Source organism: Oculina patagonica, chromosome 8 (genome assembly GCF_052425735.1).
Source record: "Oculina patagonica isolate OP01 chromosome 8, crgOcupat, whole genome shotgun sequence".
In the NCBI taxonomy this organism is placed as follows: Eukaryota; Metazoa; Cnidaria; class Anthozoa; order Scleractinia; family Oculinidae; genus Oculina; species Oculina patagonica.
This window is the reverse complement of record NC_135765.1, coordinates 6,646,814-6,666,943: the sequence shown is the minus strand read 5'-3', so window position 1 is coordinate 6,666,943 and position 20,130 is coordinate 6,646,814. Positions and strand designations below refer to the sequence as shown.

Sequence of the window (20,130 nt, the reverse complement as noted above, 5' to 3'; positions counted from 1 at the left end):
CAGAGTCTGAGAAAATGATATTCAAAGTTCAGGACTATGGGCAAAAGCTCACATCTTTTAAGCGATTCAGAGGAATTCAGTGGAACTTCGAAACTGGTTTTCGTTGTTTGGTGTTGTTAGAAAAGATTTCTTTCGATAAGATATTTGAAGCAATAACACAAAAGCTCGCAATCAGGTGTAAATAGTTTTGGTCCATAATTTTGTCCAATAACTACTCGAAGTCCTGGCGGATTTCCTCTTAAACACGTCTGTGATATGTTATGTATTGTATTAAAAGTAAACAAATTGGGTTTCTAAGAATCCTTACTTGCAGTCACGCAATTATCGGTAATGTGGCGTTTTGACACTTCAATTAGATGGAAAGATTATTTCGATATTGGATAACGAAAACAGGTCACGAGGTCCTAACCAGAGAAAGACTGTGTACGAAATACAGAGAAAGGCCGGAAGTCACAGTCATCGTAAAGTGAATGATCGCGTGACCGTCTGGGTTTCCTAGAATTATGAATGGACTTTACTCTAGCTAGCAAAGTCATATTTGAATAATCGAGGTTTTGTGGCGAGCTAACAGCACAATCGTAACATTATCATTTCTAAAGCCCCTGAAAGTTCGAATTCTTAAGAAATGGAGACTTCAAGAAGGGTAATGAGGTTTCATGTTTTCAACTGTGATAACACGTATAGGCTGGACACAGTGGAAGCCTTGCTGCTGAAAATGCAAGACAAACACAAGTTCAAGATCTTGGTTGAAAAGCGTACTTTTCGTCTTGCGGAGATGAAGGAGATGTGTGAAACCACCATTCCTAAACTACAGATGGATTTTGCCATTTTTGTGGTCCATGCACACGAATCTCGCCTCTCAATCAACGAAGACAACGCTGGAATTGGTTACGCGAGGTTTTATAGAACTCTACTGCAAGCGACAGGTTAGTCGTAGGGAATATATAATGTTAAAGAATCGAAATAACTGAACATATTCTGGGAAATAATGATGTTATCTTTGGCTATAAATTACGTGCGTTTTCTTAGAATAATTAAAACTGTTTTTTGAGGTTTTGCGACTAGAGCTATGAAATAATGCGAAATTAATTTCCGAGAATTCAAGAATAAAACATAAAAATTAATGAGTAATATAAACCATATTGTTCTTTCTCTTCATTCTTGGTCGTTCGTCGCCGGTTTGTATATTCTGTTTCTACGTGGCAGTAGAAAGGCAATCGGCTGCAATTGCTTTCGACTACCAAAATAAATCCCTCATGCTTAAAAACAAACCTGTGCAAACAGCACAGAACAGCCGCCATTTTGGATATAGTTTAAACTCAGTGGAACAGAGAAAACGGAAGTACGCGATGAATAGATTGCATTTAAGAAAAAGCAATTTAAAACCCAAAACAGGACATCAGTTTTAATTTTAGCAGTTTTAGACACCGTAAACAAACATCATGCAAGGATAATGGTCACAGAAGCGTAAGTTTTAGTTCGATACATAGAGATCCAGGAGATCGATCATAGTCCACTGTTGCGTGTAAACACTTTCGCTTTCTCAAAGACCACGTGTCAAGTCAAAATAAAGTGCAGTGGGACGTCGTTTTACAGTCACCTCTGGATTTAAAATGATCTCTGGACACCTCTATGATGTTGAAAATCAACTTTTCCCCTTCCTTTTCTTTGTCCATGTTATTCGAATGTTATGGAGGTTTGACTATATTAGTGAACTCCTGTTGTACTTGATAAAATGTACGGTGCGAATCTGCGCGCCATTACATAGCCTGTCACGCAGGCTTACTGATAACAAATTTTTTTTAATAATAATAATGAAATGCATCGATACATACTAACCACGTGCAAAGTGTGTTTCTAACAAAGAAAATTAAATCTATTACACGAACTTCTGACACAGCCCGATCAGATGTGTGATCAACTCTTTTTTTTTTTACAAAAAGAACTCTGTGACCTAAAAAATCACTTTTTCTGGCGGCCATTTCTTTGAATTTGATATAGTCATTTGCGGTTATCATGGCTTATGCCACTGGGGTACTCACTTTACCAACCAGCTGGTAAAGCTTAGTCACAAACGTAAGAACCTTACATATGGTAGGTGCCGGAGGATACGTTACCATATTTTTACAGTCAACGGTTTTGCATCTAAATTGGCACTCTGCTTAGACTGTTCACAGTCTCTCTATATATTCCAACGCAAAAGAACGCGATAGAAATTCGACTGTTGTCGAAGCAAGTGCGAAGAACGAGGAAGGGAGGGGGGCGGGGGGGTTGAGCACAACCACCGGGTGCAAAACGACTTTTGCCGGCCTTGTACCGGCTTATGCTTATACCCTCGGGAAAACTTTGGATGTCCACCCCAATGCATTGTCATTTCCAACCATCCAAGTGTACGATAGAGTACGACAAAGATTGTCGCATAATGTTTTAGTGGGAGGGGGCATGTCACTGGGCACTAGTTAGGTGTACCAAGCATGTTTGTCGCGAATTGCAGATTAGCTGGATTGAAATACATGACCTGCTTTTAATTTGTCTCCTTCAAGGTGGTAGAGTATTGATAGTCATTGGTGGAGACGATCAGTACAGAGATGAAGACGAAGAAGAGCGGACTGTGATCTCGCGTTGGGCGAAGAGGAAAGTCGGTTCACAGTTCAATGACGAGTACCTCGATGGAAGAGAAAGCTTCATCTTTTCTTGGAACAAAAAACACAGAGAAATCCACGAAGAAGCTTTGCTGCATTACTTTGATCCAAGCAAAAAAGGACAGAAGTTTGTATATCAACCGAAACCAAAGCCAGTACCAAGAGTTAAAGAACCTAAAATCACTCCACCATCAGCTGTAGATATCCCGGAAGAGGTCAGTATGATCACCTAAAATTGCTAGCACTGCATTGTTGTTGACCATGTTTTTTTGAATAATTTCAGCTTAAAAGAAAAAGAAGGGGAAATAACATTATAATCGTCGTAAGGAATGACCATTGGATAAATTGTTGTTAATTTGATCGCATGCATTTGTTAGTTGGTTGGTTGCATGGTTTGTGGGTTGGTTCGCTAGTTCGTATTTTCGTTCGTTCGCTCGTTCGTTCGTTCGTTCGTTCGTTCGTTCGTTCGTTCGTTCGTTCGTTCGTTCGTTCGTTCGTTCGTTCGCTTGTGTGTGCGTACGTGCGTGCGTTTGTTCAGTCGGTCGGTCGGTCTGATTAGTCATAACTTTCATTCCTTCATTTTTTCTTCCTTCCTTTAAAATTTGTTCAATTATTAAATTTTATGTTACACAGTTCGGGCCTTCAGATGACAAAGAACCTCTTCTAGGAGGATATGGAAACGGCGGCAGCATTCGAAGATCAAGCGGGCAGGAGGGTCCAAAAAGTGAGTTCTCAGTTGACCTGGAAGAACCCAGTTTTGGAGGTAAAATCATGTTCAGGGAATGTTGGCAAAAATGTCAGTCTTGCTATCAAATCATATTTGTTGCATGGCTGCATTTTCTGGTCCACAGATATTTAGTCTACATATATTTTTGAGGAGTGTAAAGGTCGCACTACCGCAGTACAGAGTCGGGGGCGGGGGAAGAGGGAGGAGCAGGCAGTACCTTCAAGCCGGGATTAAGCCAGCCCGATTCTCAGACGGTTCGGTCGCGGCCACACACTTCCCCGTCTGATGGACTTAATTTGGAGCCCTGTTCTCAGGCTTAACGTCATCATGACCCATTGTGAATTGAGACAGTGCGTGTCCGTGAGCAACCTGGACCGTCTGAGAATCAGGTTATTGTTGTGTGCCGAACTGGTCGGTAATAAAGGAGGATTGAACCGGATTGAATCAAACGATTAGCTTTAATTCGGCGATCACATCTCGTGTTCTCCGACTACAACAGTCAGGCGCTGCTCGCCCCGAAAGTGAGGATCTGGGTCCTAATACACTACAGTGATGAACCACTTGGTACTGACAGACTTCAACCATAATGTTCCTTTAACTTACTTGACTACAGAACTACTGGTTTCTGGCACGTTTTCTTTGCTGGGAGGGGGGGGGAGGGGTTATGACGTCAACATTGCAGCGTATGTATCTAGAAAATCCAACCCAGCTTTGCTGTAACCAAACAAGAATGCCTGCTCTGTTTTGGCAATACTTTACCTGAAAATTAAACTTTATTAAATTAAGCGTTTGAACTTGCATCTGATTCCGGTGCATCTTATATCCATGTAGATTTTTTTTACAAGCCTATTTTGGGGCAGATCAGAAGTTCAGTTAACGTTGTTGGGTAAACTTTATCGCATGAGCGAGACGATCGCGCGAGCACCTTTCCTTTTTTAATCAAGTTGAATGATATTGTATCATTTTAAATCAATCAACTGTCCACGTCGCATTTTTTTTGCGTCTCAGGTCCCACACGTCTCACCGCGATGTCCCATGTCCCACCAGTACCAAGTCTTATTCTTCACGTTACATGTTCCACGTTCAACGCCCCACCTCCCATGGGCAGCTCTTACGTTCCAGTTTCCACAACCCACGTCTAGGGCTTTCCACAAGTTGCTCGGCAACTTTTTGGCAACTTTTCATGATTCGAGCAACTTTTTTCCTCTCGAGCAACTTGCTGCATTTTGAGCAATTTACAGACCGAAGATCTCCGAAGATTATACGAGTGTTGTTCATAGGCAATACGAACGTTACCGAAAAATTACGAAGTTTGCCGAAGACTTTAGAGGAAGATCTGAAGACATTCCAACCTTCGGCTACAAAACTCGCCAGCAAACGTGACGTCATGGATATCTTAACGATTTTTCTCAGTTAAAAGAATCTTTGTTATTTTAACAAATTTTCCCCTTAATATGTCATTTAGATACTTCTTTTGCTGTAAAATTGCATAAAACTGCGTAGAAATGTTACTCTCAGAGGGAAATTAGCATATATTTTGAGAAATTCTCGTGATTAGAAGCAGCGTTTCGGATATTTTGGAGCAACTTTTGAGCAACTTTTATTATCAGAAGCAACTTTTTTGGATTTTTGAAGCAACTTTTGAGCAACTTTTTGAGAAATTACGGGCAACGTTTTGGGAAATCTCGAGCAACTTGTGGAAAGCCCTACCCACGTCTCAATGCTCACCCCCACCCCCACCGTCATTTTGCACGTTCCAGGTCCTTTTTTTTCACGTCCCACCTTACTAAGTTTTACCCGGTTTCACGTTTATAACAGACATGCTGTTTAATTTCATCTCTAGCACTTCGAGTTCAGTCAGACTCAGGAACTGCCCCAGCAGACTACCCAGAAGGCACTGTGCTGCTAAGTACGCGCATGCGTTATGGAAAAATCTCTTATGAAGTAGAAGACGTTGAAAACTGGGACCAAAGGTGGCAGCCGTCTGAGAGAACTGTGCGAGACCTTGGGCAAGATTGGAAGTCGGTTGCTGTAGCTAAAGTGCTGTTTATCACCAATGCTTCTGGTGGAGTTTTTTGTAAGGTGATTGAGGTGAAACCTCGTAAGGAAGGCATTTGCGCGTGGTTGATTGCTCTTTTCATTCTGTGCATGTCGTGGTGTTTTGATAAAATTAAGGCCTGTGTAATCGCGATTTTTTATTGTTTTTGGGGATTGTTGATATTGTTTTATGAGTGGCTTTGTAAAAAGTGACCATGAGCCTCAGGGGAAGCTAAGTGTTGATATTAAGTTGTTGGTTTATGACAGTCACTGCATACTGTAATTGAACAAAGTAACGTAAAAGGGGCAAGATTAAATCAACTTTAGTTTATAAACTATATTTAAATGCGTTTTTTTGACCGGTTTAAAAAATAAGTAAATAGATGCACTATTCCAAATAGCCAGTATTTGATGCGGAATAACTTGAGCTGAACTAAATAAACTATCAACACAAGTTTTTAGTTTATATCTCTGAGCTTAGCAAGTGTATTATCAGCGTCATCAATGACGTACTACTGTACTGCATGACTCGTTCGATTTCGATTCAGAATTTTTTCTCGCTGTTGTAATTGGCACTAATATATTTGTGTCTTTGAGCGTTTAGCCCAATTGCATTATTTGTTTTAGTTTGACTATTGTAGTTTCCTTACTTGTTCTAGATTGACTACAAGAGACTGAAACAAATATGTTTCACTTTGTATATAGGTAATGGTGCAATAAAATATGAAAAGAGCACAGTTGCAGTTTTGTGATGTTCTATTTTCAATCGTTTCTTCAGTTTACTGTTTCGATTTTGCCAAAAATGATTCAAATAGAAAAAGAAAAAAATATTTTTGACTCGGCATTAGTATACGCTGACTAAGTTTTCAGGCTTTTTGACCTACCACTGAAGGCAATTTGAGAACTTTTTTTATGCTCGAAATTATTTGAAATTTATAAGGGGGACGATAACCTTTTTGAAACTTCTTGCCTCCACTTGTGTAGTAAAATGCAAGATATCGAAGGAAGGAGAATTATACGATTATCCCTCTGACAGGCTCATCCTCGGTGTAAGAACCTATGAAACTCATCAGTGACGTAAAAATAGAACAACCAAGACAACAAAGCCTCAAAACAAAGGCTGCGGTCACATCTAGGCTACTAACTATAATTAAGAAGGGAATACTATAGGTAGCTATTTCGGTAATGTGACCGCTTCTCTGTTCACTCTAACTATACTGTATTTACTCGAATAAGCGCCGCCCCCGAATAAGCGCCGCCCTCGAATAAGCGCCGCATTTGGGACAAAAAAAATTAATAAGCGCCGCCCCCGAATAAGCGCCGCAGACTGGATGCGGCGCTTGTTCGAAGAATTCCGTATAACTAAAAATAGCACTACAATGCAACTCTGAAACAGCCTTTTCAAACAGTTCAAGTTATTATGTTTTACCGCTCGCCCATCCAAAATTCTTACAATACTCGGTAGTTCTGTTAACGTTTTGAAGGCCGTGAACTTTGTTGGGACAGCAAGCGCAACTACTTTCTTCCGTAAGAGACGAATACTGACAACAAAATACTCTTCTTTTATAGTCACTGTAGAAGTTTCGACTAGATGACATTGTTTGTGGCGTCTAATTTTTAAATAAGTGCCGCCCTCGAAAAAGCGCCGCACTTGGGCGCGAAAAATTTAATAAGCGCCGCGGCGCTTATTCGAGTAAGTACGGTAGTTGGAAAATTTACGCCTACAACCAATCAGAATGTGATAATTCTTTTCGCACGTGCGAGATGAACATAAATATGCAAAATAAATCCGTAAAAAGTTTCACCTCATTTCCCTTTTTTTTCTACGACGCCGAGATGCCATACAAAAAAACAAAATAGAATAGAGCTAGAGGAACAACAGCTTTTGCCATCAATTTAGAATTGCACCAAGTCGCCCTCTATTGGCGAGCGAAGCAAGCCGAAAGGGTCGCGAAGCGACGCGCAACGAAGCGACGACCGCGAGTGACGTAAACCGCGCGTCGAAGGACTTTGAGAAAGTCCACCATCAATTTTTTTACATTTAAATGATAAACAACAAGGGCTGTCATTAACTAATTTTAATTCGAAATTATCCAAAGGCTAATCAGAACGGCTAACTGTAGTTAACTGCATTGGTATGTAACTAGAGACTAACTAAAGTTAAACTTACGTTACGTCGTGGATGTGACCGCAGCCAATATAGAGCAGAAAAACAATAGCTCCGAAACAAATAAAACTTTCACAGGTTACCTGCACCAAGACAAACCTCTTTTCACCGGTAGAAGGGGAAGGGTTTGTTTCTTTGTTTCTTTGTTTGTTTGCATAATTCCTCGCGGGAAAAGGCGGTTTCCTAAAAGCATTTTATCTGCAGGATGGAGTTACCTTGTTTCCCTTAACAGCGCGGTCGGAGCTCTGGGAACGTGTATCACGCAACAAGTGTTGTGACATGAAGTAACGTCATTACGTTACCGAGAAATGGGATTCCGAGAACTTCGTTGTGTCAGTGGATAAGCCATCGTCTTTGCAGCTGGCTACATTTGCTTGTGTCTCGTGTGAGGGAATAATTCCTTACATTCTCATTCGTAAAACCCTTAAAGGTTAAGACACGATTATGATGGAAAGGAATTCAATGAGGATTCATCTTTTTAACTGTGATAACACGTATTCTTTGGATACAGTGGAAGCCTTGCTCCGCAAAATGGAAGACAAAAACAAGTTCAAGATTGCAGTTGACAAGCGCTGTTTTCGCCTGCAACAGATGCCGGAGATCTGTGAAACCATTCCTCAACTACAGATGGATTTTGCCATTTTTGTGGTCCACGCACACGAATCTCGGCTCTCGATCAACGAAGATAACGCTGGAATTGGTTATGCAAAAATCTACAGAACACTGCTTCAGGTGACGGGTAAGTGAAGGCGAATTATGTTCTTTTTTTACTTTTTACGAAACTGACGGTATTCTGCGAACACATCCCTCTGCGTTTGCAGGCTAAACTGACAGCGAGGAAGTTGAAAATACCAAAAGATCGAAATGATCGACCAGTCAACTGTATCAAATGTAAACACTTTCGCTTTCGATAAAGACGTTGAGACACGTGTCACTGAGAGCGGAAGTTACTTCCGCCTTCGTTCCATTGATGCAAGTTGTTATTCACAAACAGTCCATTTTGAAACCAAGATTCCCTTTAAATAACTTTCATCAATATATTTTTTCGTGGGCTGGAAATTAACATTTTTTGGTGTAAAATAATAGTGACGTTTCCCCCACTGTGAACCGAGATCTACAACTTACCGCGAGCCCTGATTTTCACGCAATACGGTCTTTGATCACATCCGATGACATGTAAAAATAATCGAGGTTTCAGTTTGCAGTAAACGTTGATTATGTGGAAGTGACCGTTATTATGAATTGAAGATTCGTGAGCTGGTTAAAACATGAAATACAGTAACCCTTTTTAATTTTGCGTATGAAGTCAGCTGGACCCCTGTCATGTCACACCAGCTTTTTGTTTTGCGTTATTACTGACCGCCATTGAGAAATTCGCTATTAAGCTTCTTAAAGCTTCCATTTAACGCGAGATTGGTCCCAAGTATGTTATGTGTTCATTTTTGGTTTTTGAAAGTTATTGAAGCGTTTGTATCATGGTTGGCTTATTTTATTTATTAAGACAAAGAAAAAAATTACGAATTTCCCTGACTGTTGATATTCAGCTCAGTGATTAATAAACATGTTGTAGAAATTTCCTTGTGTCATTCAAGGAGGAAAAGTGTTGATAGTTATTGGTGGAGACGATCAGTACAGAGATGAAGACGAAGAAGAGCGAACTGTGATCTCGCGTTGGGCTCGAAGGAAAGTGGGTTCACAGTTCAAAGATGAGTACCTTGATGGAAGAGAAAGCTTCATCTTTTCTTGGCACAAACAGCACAGAGAGATCCACGAAGAGGCTCTGCTGCATTACTTTGATCCAAGCAAGAAAGGACACAAGTTTGTATATCACCCGAAACCAAAGCCAAAGCCAGTGCCCAAAATAGAAGAACCTACGATCACTTCACCCCCAGTCAGACCTAAGGATATTCAGAAAGAGGTATGATTAAGGTTAATCTAAAAAAATTGCTGGTTTTCAAATCTTTGTTTGCTAGTGCTTTGTTTGTATTTTTTTTATATAAAAAGAAGTCGTTTGCATGCACCTATTCCAAACAAACGCCAAAACATTAAAATTTCCGTGCTGGTGTTTTCCACTCTTGTCACTCTTGGCATATAAAAAAACAGCTGAGAGAAACTTTGTTTTATTGTTCGTTCGTTCGTGGGTTTACTAGTTAATAGATTAGTTAATCAGTCGATCGTTTCTTCTTTCGTTCGTCAGTTTATTATTCAATTTTTGATAAATTCAACCTTTCATTCAACTCCATAACAGTCTTTTTATTTTTATTCTTTTATTTGTTTGTGTTTATGACAGGAAAACGGAACCCGCCAACGCGGAAGATCAAACGACCAGCAGGGGCAAAAAAGTGAGACGAAAATTGAGTTGGAAAAGCCCAGTTATGGAGGTTAATATGAATTACACTGTTAAAGGAGTTTTGGCAGTAATGCATGCAAAAATGTCAAAGTTCTTCATACTTGTAGGTCATAATTTAATTATCGTTGATTTGAAGCTTTGCATGCGCTTGTAGCAGAATTAGGTGCCCCTGAAGGCAACATGAAACAACTTAAAGCAACCTATATATACGAGGGATGGCTTATGGCATAGTGATTAGAATTGCCTATATGCTGTACAAACCGTGTCAGGTTTTACATTCTACGTCCTCAGTTCTCCTCGTTACCACAATGGAAAAAATTCACTATTTTATTCCGTTCTTCTGTTTATTCAAAGTCAAAAGTTCTATCAGATGTTTGTTGTGCACCAGTAGGCTTCCCACTGAACAGGTGCTATAGTATTACCCCCTCCCCATCCCCCTTCGTGTCACTGTCTCAAAACATAAATCAGTCCTACGACACCTTCAAACAGCAATGACAGCTAGCACCAGCTTAAACAAAAAAACCTTTCATTCATAATTATAGCACATATACGTGTTGTGGGTTAACTTTACCATGGGTACAGTCTGATATTTTCCCCTGGTTTATATTTGTTGTGGTGTATTACCATACACCGAAACAAAGGAAAACACAAACACTAAATTGTGATAAGGCTAATATAAATAAATACACCCTCCACAGGTACCATACACACCCCATTCGAGGCAGGGGCAAGCTAAATGAGTTCAAGTAATCAAAACTGAAAAAAGTACAATGAATATTATTGGATACGCTGAAACTGAAATATAATACATTTATGACGTCTTGTTTATTGTAATCCTTGTTGTCAATCCAGGCGCTTACAGTACACCATCAGACTACCCAGAAGGCACCGTACTCTTAGACACGTGCGTCCGATATGGCGAAATATCTTACAAACAGGAGGACGTAAAGATCTGGGACCGAAAATGGCAACCATCTCAAAAAGCCGTGCAGGACCTGGAGCGAGAGTGGAAAACAATCTCTTTAGCTAATGTCCAGTTTATCGTCAATGATGTCGGTGGGGTTTTCTGTCGCGTGTTTGAAGTGAAATATCCTAATAAAGGGTTTTACTCGTGGTTGGCGGGTATGATAGCACATTCACCTGGCATTGTTATCTGTACTGGAGCATGTTTAGTAGGGATGGTAATTTTCGGTATCTGGAGGATGTTATACTGGTGGCAGGGTGATTCAAATGTTTCTGAGGCGACTAGCACTGTTGACAGTTTGCCGAAACAAAATTGAAAGGCTCCCGGTTCTTAGAGTCGATAAAAACCTATTCGGCCTGATTTTGATTTTGACCAAAGTTCTTTTTGATTTGTTTATTTCATTTGTTTAGAGGCGGCTAACGTTGGGTTTAGACTGGGGCAAAAACGTTTAGTTAATCAACAGTGAATTTGCATCCTAGTTATTTTACAAGATAGACTCATGGAGGGTAAGACTAACACTTCGAAATTTAAAAATGACGAGGTCGACCTGCAAGAAATATAACTGACGAAGAGAAGTACAGTGGAAACCCATTAATAGAACCTCTCTACCACTCGAATCCGGCATCCAAATGTCGTTTCCTTTGGATTTGCTCCAGTAAGTCGAATACTGCCATTTTACACCTGATTTCTCGATTAGGCTTTCGTTTCCCTTGGAGGTTCGAGGAGTTGGGATTCCACTATAATAGAATAAGATTAAATAATGCAACTTTAATCTCCCCAATCGGGATAACATAACCCATGCCATGTCTCCCAAATGACCAATCCCGTTGGGACACTGATTACATTTCATTTTTACGTTTATATATTTGAAGTCAAGGGTTGCCAGGAAGTACGTTCACCTTCATAACGTTAGAACGGTTACGTTTTTCCTGGTTAACTGTGTTTGCTACTTTTTCGTTAGATAACTGAAATTCACTGTAAACACCCCAGCTATATATGTTTCAGGTCTGGCACAAAACTGACTAAAGCTTCACAAAGCCGGGGCTGAACATAGTGAGGCTATTAATAGCATATACACGTAATTAAGTAGGGTTTAATAACTTGAGACAGAAAAATGTATATGGCTATCGAAGAGGAGCTACATTTTTAGAAGTTGAAAGAAATTGTAAAACCTTCCAGATTTGACATCCAGGCTAGTAGAAATAAACTTGTCTTGTACTGAAAATAACCAGTGGCCTCTCAGTCGTCTTCAAATACTACCGTAAGACGTAATAAAGACCATGGTGAAGTCGAACAAAAGTGTACCACCTTGCCGGAGCTAGTCAATCGCAGGGTTACCCCCAGCATTAAATTCGCCGGTACCCATTTATACACTTTGGAGGAAGGAAGAACTATGAGAATAAAGTGTATCGCCAAAGAGAACACAACGCAACGACCCCGACCAGGGCTCGGACCCGGAACGCTCGATTCGAATCGAAGTTCAGCGCGCTTACCATTTGGCCATTGTATGTCACACTAGTTTTAATCCCCAGGCATCTCGCTTTTTGTGTTATAAAAACAAATTAAATAAGCACTGTAATAAAAAGGCGCCTCAAGCTCTTGCGGCAGATAAGGGGAGGAACCCATTTATTTTTTGCTAAAAAAATAAATCCTCGCTATGAAAGTGAATGTTTGCAAAGAAATTTCTTCTGTGGATCAAAATGACAAAACCATGGCTTTATCACAACCAAATGTGTCTTCGGGGCATTATAATTTAAAGTTACAAGCAAACGAGATAAACTTTGAAAGCCGTTCAGCCCAACAGTGTTTCAAAACCCCATATCGCAATCCGTTTCAATTCTTCTTCTTCTTCTTCTTCTTCTTCTTCTTCTTCTTCTTCTTCTTCTTCTTCTTCTTCTTCTTCTTCTTCTTCTTCTTCTTCTTCTTCTTCTTCTTCCTCTTCCTCTTCCTCTTCCTCTTCTTCTTCTTCTTCTTCTTCTTCTTCTTCTTCTTCTTCTTCTTCTTCTTCTTCTTCTTCTTCTTCTTCTTCTTCTTCTTCTTCTTCTTCCTCTTCTTCTTCTTCTTCTTCTTCTTCTTCTTCTTCTTCTTCTTCTTCTTCTTCTTCTTCTTCTTCTTCTTCTTCTTCTTCTTCTTCTTCTTCTTCTTCTTCTTCTTCTTCTTCTTCTTCTTCTTCTTCTTCTTCTTCTTCTTCTTCTTCTTCTTCTTCTTCTTCTTCCCCTTCCCCCTTCTTCTTCTTCCATTTGGTGTGCTATTGAAATGTTCTTCCACTAGCTGTTTTGGGCGGCTATTTTTATATTTCGCCATATTTGACCCATGCAGGCTGAATATTCGAGATTTTTCTATTGATTAATTTAGGCTGAAAATATTCAAATTCCTGTGAACATTCTTAGTTTATGGCTCATTATACACATTATATATGGCATTTTCATTTTAGAATAAGGCTAGTGCTGCTTTTGTTGTTGTTGTTGTTTTTGTGGCTAGTTTTGCCCTTTAGAGAACGGAAGAATATTTTATACGTTGTGTCGAGTTTTAGTTAGAAAGGTTTAATTGTATTGTAACGTGAATTTGCAAGGACCACCGTGACAAAATAGAAGTACCGGATCCTCTCTCGTAAAGCATCTAATCAGCTATAACTAAATAACGAATAAAGAAAAAATTGCAAGGCCGATTCAACGGTTTGGGACTGTATTGAAATTCCTTGCAATTTTTTCTTTATTCGTTAATTGTATTGTGTTCACAATTTTTTTAACACAAAATTATACACTTTTTTCAAAATCTCAGCCTCGGGTCTGTTTCTAAAATATACGTAAAATTTAGCATATTTCAGACTCGATATTCTTATGAAGTTTATTTTTATCGAAAAAAAAGTCTATTTGGGCAATTATATTGATTGATTGGTCGCGAGTGACCTGGGTGTGTGTTGCGTGACTCTCATACTGTTGTAAACAAATAAAGTCTCGTGATCAGGTTTCTCAGAATTCGCACAGCTGAAAAGTTTATTGTAAAGTGCGAGCACTGACGGACGCCCACTGATCCCGACACTGATAACAAGAACTGAACTTTCGGTGAAGAGAAGTCTACGAAATTCGCATAACATGGCAGAACAATCGAGTCTGAGAATTTGTCTTTTTAACTGTGATAAAACTTATAAGCTGGATATAGTGGAAAGTTTTTTAATGGCAGTGAAGGAGAAACATGGCTTCCAGATCTCGGTTGAAAAGTTTGTTTTCGGTCTGAATCAAATGACAGAGGTTTATGAAACTACCATTCCTCAGCTGCAGATGGATATTGCCATATTTGTCGTCCATGCAAATGAATCTCGACTCTCGATCAACGAAGACAACGCTGGAATCGGTTACGCGAAGATCTACAGAGCGTTACTGCAGGCCACGGGTGAGTATTGTAGAGCGGAAGTATAATAAAGCGATTTATTTAACTATCAAGGTCTACACAGCTCACAGGAATTTGTATGTATGTGGAAAAATATTCCAAGGATATAAATATGATATTTATTACTTTCAGAAATGATTGCGAGCGACAAATTTAAACGCAGCGATAACACCGAGAAGAATCGACTTTCGCTTTCTGAGGTCACGTGGCAGAACTACTGACAAAACACAATTTTGCGTTTAATTTTCGTAAAGATTATACTAACTGTAGTGGTTCAAACAAATACTCTGCAGAAAACAACATAGAGATATTTTCTTACCAAATGTTAATCGCACACTTGTTCAAAAGCCAGCTGTACCGGGCACGCACGAGAGAGAGAGTGCTCGAAAACAAAGCCTGTTGTTACACGACTTTTAGCACGAATATTACTCAGTGGGAAAATATAGTTCCAAATTCCTTTGGCTTAAAAAATTTACCAGTGGTTTGAGGAACGATTTTAATGACCTTATCATGGTTTTGGGAGCAATCTTGATTCATAATTTCCAGAATTCTAAAGAATTATTTACACTGTAATTTTTGATGGTATTGCCTACCGTCAGGATTGCTTCCAAAACCGTGATAACGTTTTTTTATGTTAACTGACTGCTTTGGAAAGGCCAGTGTGAATCGGCATTATGTTGAGTAACATTGCTAAGGTCATTTTCGTTGGATATCAGTAAATTGAAATCCCGACCCCCGGAACTTAGCGGGGATTTAACGCGTCCAAAGCCGGGATTTAACGCACTTTTAATGGCGCGTTGGCCCCGGTGGGCGGTGGATTTAACAACAAGTCAGTAGACCGGGACCGTGGAGCGGTGATTTAAAGGGACTATGTCACGGATTTTACCAGATTTTTGAACAACCAAAATTTATATTAGTGTCGCATGAAACCAAGAGATAATAGTCCATTTTATTAAAAATTGCTATATTAGAGCACTGAAACTGTTCTAGTACTATTGGCTGCGGATGGCGCGGATGGAAACGGATTGCAATTTGGAAACGTTAGGCAAACGTTTTCAAATTGCTTCCGCGCGTCTTCAAAAAAAAACGATATTTGTAGCCTAAGCTTGATTTCTATCCGCGAAGTAAGATTATATCTTCCTTTAGATGTTCAAAAATATTGTTTTTTATGGGTTTAGTTGCCTTCCACTAATTTCAGAACAGTTTAGCCCAAAAACCTGCGAAATCTTCCTGACATAGTTTCTTTAACAGCACGCGATCACCTGAAGCAGGGACGACAGCTGGGGTTTAACATGAAAGACTAAATGTTTTCCTCGAAATGTTCGTTCTCGGCTGAGGAATCCGTTCTAAGAAGTCTTCTACTCCCGGCCCTTGATAGCCTTTCGTGACGCCTAGCAGATGACAGGAATAGCAATTCATGTATTGAAACGTGTCTATAGGTTTGTATTTAATGTGTTCGCACGTTAAGGATAGACTCCTTATGGACTCTGCCATGGAGCGGTGATGAACAGCACGCGATCATCTTAAGCGGGGGCGACAGCTGGGGTTTAACATCAAGGTATAAATTATTTCCTCAAAATGTTCGTTCGTTCTTATGCATTCTGCCACCTTTGTACATTCTCGTCTCGAAGAAAGTAGTTTCTGTTTCTAAGATTTCAGTCGTGAATTATACCGTAGGGTGAAAGGTGTTAACCTTTTGAAACTGGCCATGAAGATCTTAGCAGAAGCTACGGCGATTTTCGAGCCATGGGTGTTGAATGGGTTTAAAGATTATCTTTTCCACTGAATTGGAACGAGTTTTCTTGAAAGATCAGACTCGGAGCATCTTCGTCTCAAAAACCTGTTTGGTACGGGAGAGTTTATGAGACAGAGAAGGCTTTTTTAGGCTGTTTAGGCAGTGCAATCTTCTCAATAAAGTTATTAAAGTCTGTCGCACAAAGCTTGTTTCTGTGCTACCGGCTGAAGTTGATGGTCAATAAAAGCTGAAATACGTTCTTCCGACAGGTGTGTTCATAATAGCTAATTTCGGGCTTGAAATTTGGCACATTTGTGACTCTGACTAAGAAAAACGATTTTCTTATTTTTCTCAAAGTAAAACGTTTTTTGTGGAAACAAACTACATCTGGTTTCTTTCCTATCTTCTAACTATATATGATGAACAATAAATGAAAGAAATAGATTTTTCAACTTCCGCAACGAAAGAAATCAAGATTTTTGCCTGGTTTTTGCAGAAAGTGGCTCTTGAGTTGGTTCTTAATTGGTTCGTATTCCCCCGCTATGCAGGGCTTTTAACAGACGTCATGGCCCTTATGGCGGGGTAAAAAACCGGGTTTTAACACTTGGTAAATGTTAAATTCCCCGGTAAGTCCCGGGGGTCGGGGGCCGGGGTTTCAATTGACTGATGTGTAAGTGTATGTCCACAATGACCATTTTGTAAATGGGCTTTTCATTATTTTCAACCAAGGAGGCAAAGTGTTGATAGTCATTGGTGGAGACGATCAGTACAGTGTTGAAGGCGAAGAAGAGCGAACTGTGATTTCGCGTTGGGCTCGGGGGCAAGTGGCTTCACAGTTTAAGGAAGAATACCTTGATGGAAGACAAAGCTTCATCTTTTCTTGGAACAAACAACACAGAGCGATTCACGAGGAAGCGCTGCTGCATTTCTTTGATCCAAACAAGAAAGGATTGAAGTTTGTATATCAACCGAAACCAAAACCAAAACCTGAAGAACCTGAAATCACTCAACCAGCAGTCAAAGATATCCCGGAAGAGGTAAGACAATGTTAATAGCTTACAGAGGAAATTATTCTTTCGTTATTCTATGGCTAGTCCTTGTTAAGAAATACACTCGCTCTGATCATCATTTGGTATTTTGAGTTAAAACGGTCTAAGTGCAGGCAACACCGGCACTGAGAGCTAAGTGTCTTACCTAAGATCACCACACATTGCCCATGGTCAGCGCTTGAACCTGGACCGCATGATCCAGAGTCCAGTCAGCTAACCGCGCCTCCAACAAACATGTCCTAACCGGTAGTCATGTATTTACTACCTAGCCAGCAAAGCAAGATGCTATGGATAGGCGTCTGCCGAAAGATGAAAGTGGAGCTCGTAACAGAGGATACTACAGTGAACAGGAAGAACAGAAACGTGAGTTGAGAAGTCAACAGAAACATGCTACTAGTTATGGAGGTGACAAATTTGTTTCTTTGTTTTTTTAGTTTCAAAGCATTTGATTTTGTAGCCCCAAAAATTGAACTGACGGAGACCCGTGCATAGAGCATGTTTGAAAATGAGAAAAAGGGCGGTATTGGGGTAGCGGGCAGCTGCTGGAGATCCCTGGCTAAATGATAAATACCGTGCAAGTTCTTTTTATTAATATTTAGCCTAAAAAATTTGCGCTTGAAGGATTGAAAAAAAGTTCCGGGATATATAAACAAACAATAATACACCTATCAAAGTTTAGCCCCATAGGGTAAGTGGGGGGGGGGGGCAACCCACGGGAATTTGACCTCGTGAAGCCCTCCCAGGGTAGGGATTTTAACATCTAAAATGCTCTGCTGGGTAAGCGGAGACACTTACTTGTTGCCCATGCCAGGGATGGGAATTTGATTCTGGCTTCCCCTGGGTCACGCATCCTAAAAATTGCTGAAAATCTTACCTTCAACACGTCCCCATCATCAACATCATTACCATTATCATCACCACCACCATTGTCGTGTTATTTTTGTCGTATAATTGTTTGCTGGATATACATGTCTTGTTTGTTCAAATTTCAGCCATAGCCCCAGTTGCAAACGTTGACTACCCGGCAAATACTGTACTGCTAGATACACACATGGATCGTGGAAAGATATCTTACAAACAAAAGCACATTCGGAACCAGGAAAACAACTGGAAACCGTCCGATAAACAAGTGTCAGACCTGATGGAACTCCACAAGGCAACGCCTAAAGCTAGAGTGAAGTTTATCAGTAAAGGAAACGGCGGCATTCATTATCAAGTCGATCCCGAGAGATCTTGTTGTTGCTTATTTTGAGCGTGAATATGTTGCTCTGTTTAGGTGATGCCGCAAATTTGTAGTTGTTGTGTCCGAAAAAAAGAACAATGGAAAATAGCATAAAGTTGAATTGCATTGAGGTTAAATTATGGTCGTCCTAACATCTTTTGCGGCGTGCATTTCCATGGGATATGGGGTTAATCTATAGATGGATTGTAAGTTTGATATACCAACATCAACAGTGAACTATCTTGTTCAACAAGATAGTTCAAAACCCATTTCCCGCTGATAATTTCAGTAAATAAAGGAAGGTGAATCCGAGTAAGTGCATTGTGATTGTGCCTCGGCATATAGACAACAGTACAAGAAGATGGCATAAAGTTGTACCGAAAAATAATTTCACAAGTTCATTTTGTTTTGTATTGTTGTCTATATACCTAGGTACAATCACGATGCACTTACTCGGATTAACCTTTATCCTTTAAGATAGTTCAATAGTGAACTATCTTGCATTTACAATTTAAAACGTCTGTTTACTACAAATAACATATGGACATTAGTTTTACAATGTCACAATAGCTTGGGAGCGCGTTTGCAGCCGTTAGTGCTCTGTAACAGGTGCCCTGCAGTAGGAAGTTCAACCTTTTTCGTAAATACCACGCAACTAATGATTTGCTTTAAGTGGAGTGACTATTCTGCACTCAGTTCATATAATGAGACTTCTTATTTTTTCATACATGAAGGTATGAACCACACTTAACATTTTTAACCCTTTCACTCCTAAACGCGCATTCAGGCGCTATTTGGAGGTGCAGTCATTGATTCACTTGTGACGTCATTAATTAGCACGTCAGTGGAATTTCGTGATAAGAATCTGATAGAGCTTAAATCGACCTTTCTACAGGACTGTTCATTTTGAATATCAGTTGCATTCTGACAGAGCTAATCAAAGAAAAACAAAATCCATTTTTGGTGCAAAATCGTTACTAAACAGGCCAGTACACCTGTAATTGGTCAAGGTCCCCTTTTCAGGGTTTTCCATTGATAATGTCAAAACTTTTTTGGCCAAAAGATAGGATATGAAGAGTAGAAAGTAACGAGAATAAGAAAGCGAAAACGGTTCAGCAAAAAAAAGTCCAAATTTTGGCTTATGCGCATGCACCAAAGTAAAATATTGTACATTTTTACACAGAATCTTTATGAAAATGTTGCTGAAGTGTAAAAAAAGTGCTTCTTTAGCAAAGTTGAGGTAAATTCCAGACCATAGCGCCAAAATTTCAGTTTAGCGGCTAAAAAAAACGCGTTTTTTGAGGAAAATTTGGGGGTCAAAGGGTTAAGGTAAAAAAATTGAAACTATGCACGAATCAAACTTTTGGTTAGAATTTTGGCTGGACAATAAGTCTATCTTTCGCTCCTTTTATGGCCTTATCTATTCAGTGTTTGAAGGAAAGGATCTCTTTTGTTCGTAAGACAAGCTTAGGAATCACCGACGCGTAGCAAGCTCACCGAGCTCGAACCCGGGTCGTCGGCTACTACAGTACCGACGACCAGCTGCCAGGACCATGAGTTTTTTGGTCAGAAATCCTAATCCTATTAACCGGAGTGCTAGTTAGGCAAACTGGAGTGTTGTTTAGTGTTCACTACATGAACTGAGTGTTACGTAGTATAAAATATCATCAGCTTACTCGAAGCACCTGTTCAGCGTGACAACGGCGTTTGTAGTGTTACTCTTATATTCTGTGACGTAATATAAAACTACATTGACAAAGTAAATGTTTTACTGTTAACGTAAACAAACAAAATAATTGTTGAAAACGAGAAAATAATAAAAACGAAATCATGATCAGATGCCTTTG

The 20,130-nt window shown here is 39.8% G+C and overlaps 2 protein-coding genes across 6 annotated transcripts; both read left to right on the top strand.

Annotated features, from left to right (window-relative positions):
* Positions 1-442: 442 nt before the first annotated feature.
* LOC144663042 (uncharacterized) lies at positions 443-6,141 on the top strand. Of its 2 annotated transcripts, none has more exons than XM_078523977.1 (4): positions 443-926; positions 2,544-2,857; positions 3,276-3,366; positions 5,213-6,141. In XM_078523977.1, exons 1-4 carry the CDS (start codon positions 626-628, stop codon positions 5,617-5,619), a joined length of 1,113 nt encoding a protein of 370 aa, XP_078380103.1. In that variant the 5' UTR covers positions 443-625; the 3' UTR covers positions 5,620-6,141. The 2 variants fall into 2 exon arrangements, with proteins under 2 accessions (XP_078380103.1, XP_078380102.1); XM_078523976.1 differs by having other exon boundaries at positions 444-926; positions 3,276-3,405.
* Positions 6,142-7,857: 1,716 nt separating this feature from the next.
* Positions 7,858-20,122, top strand: LOC144663044 (uncharacterized). Of its 4 annotated transcripts, none has more exons than XM_078523981.1 (4): positions 7,858-8,312; positions 16,742-17,049; positions 17,331-17,466; positions 18,054-20,122. In XM_078523981.1, the coding sequence occupies exons 1-4, from the start codon at positions 8,018-8,020 to the stop codon at positions 18,311-18,313; spliced, it is 999 nt and encodes a 332-aa protein (XP_078380107.1). In that variant the 5' UTR covers positions 7,858-8,017; the 3' UTR covers positions 18,314-20,122. The 4 variants fall into 4 exon arrangements, with proteins under 4 accessions (XP_078380107.1, XP_078380105.1, XP_078380108.1 ...); XM_078523979.1 differs by lacking the exons at positions 16,742-17,049; positions 17,331-17,466; positions 18,054-20,122 and adding exons at positions 9,166-9,491; positions 9,864-9,954; positions 10,776-12,115 and having other exon boundaries at positions 7,871-8,312; XM_078523982.1 differs by lacking the exon at positions 7,858-8,312 and adding an exon at positions 13,881-14,280 and having other exon boundaries at positions 17,331-17,424.
* Positions 20,123-20,130: the final 8 nt, after the last annotated feature.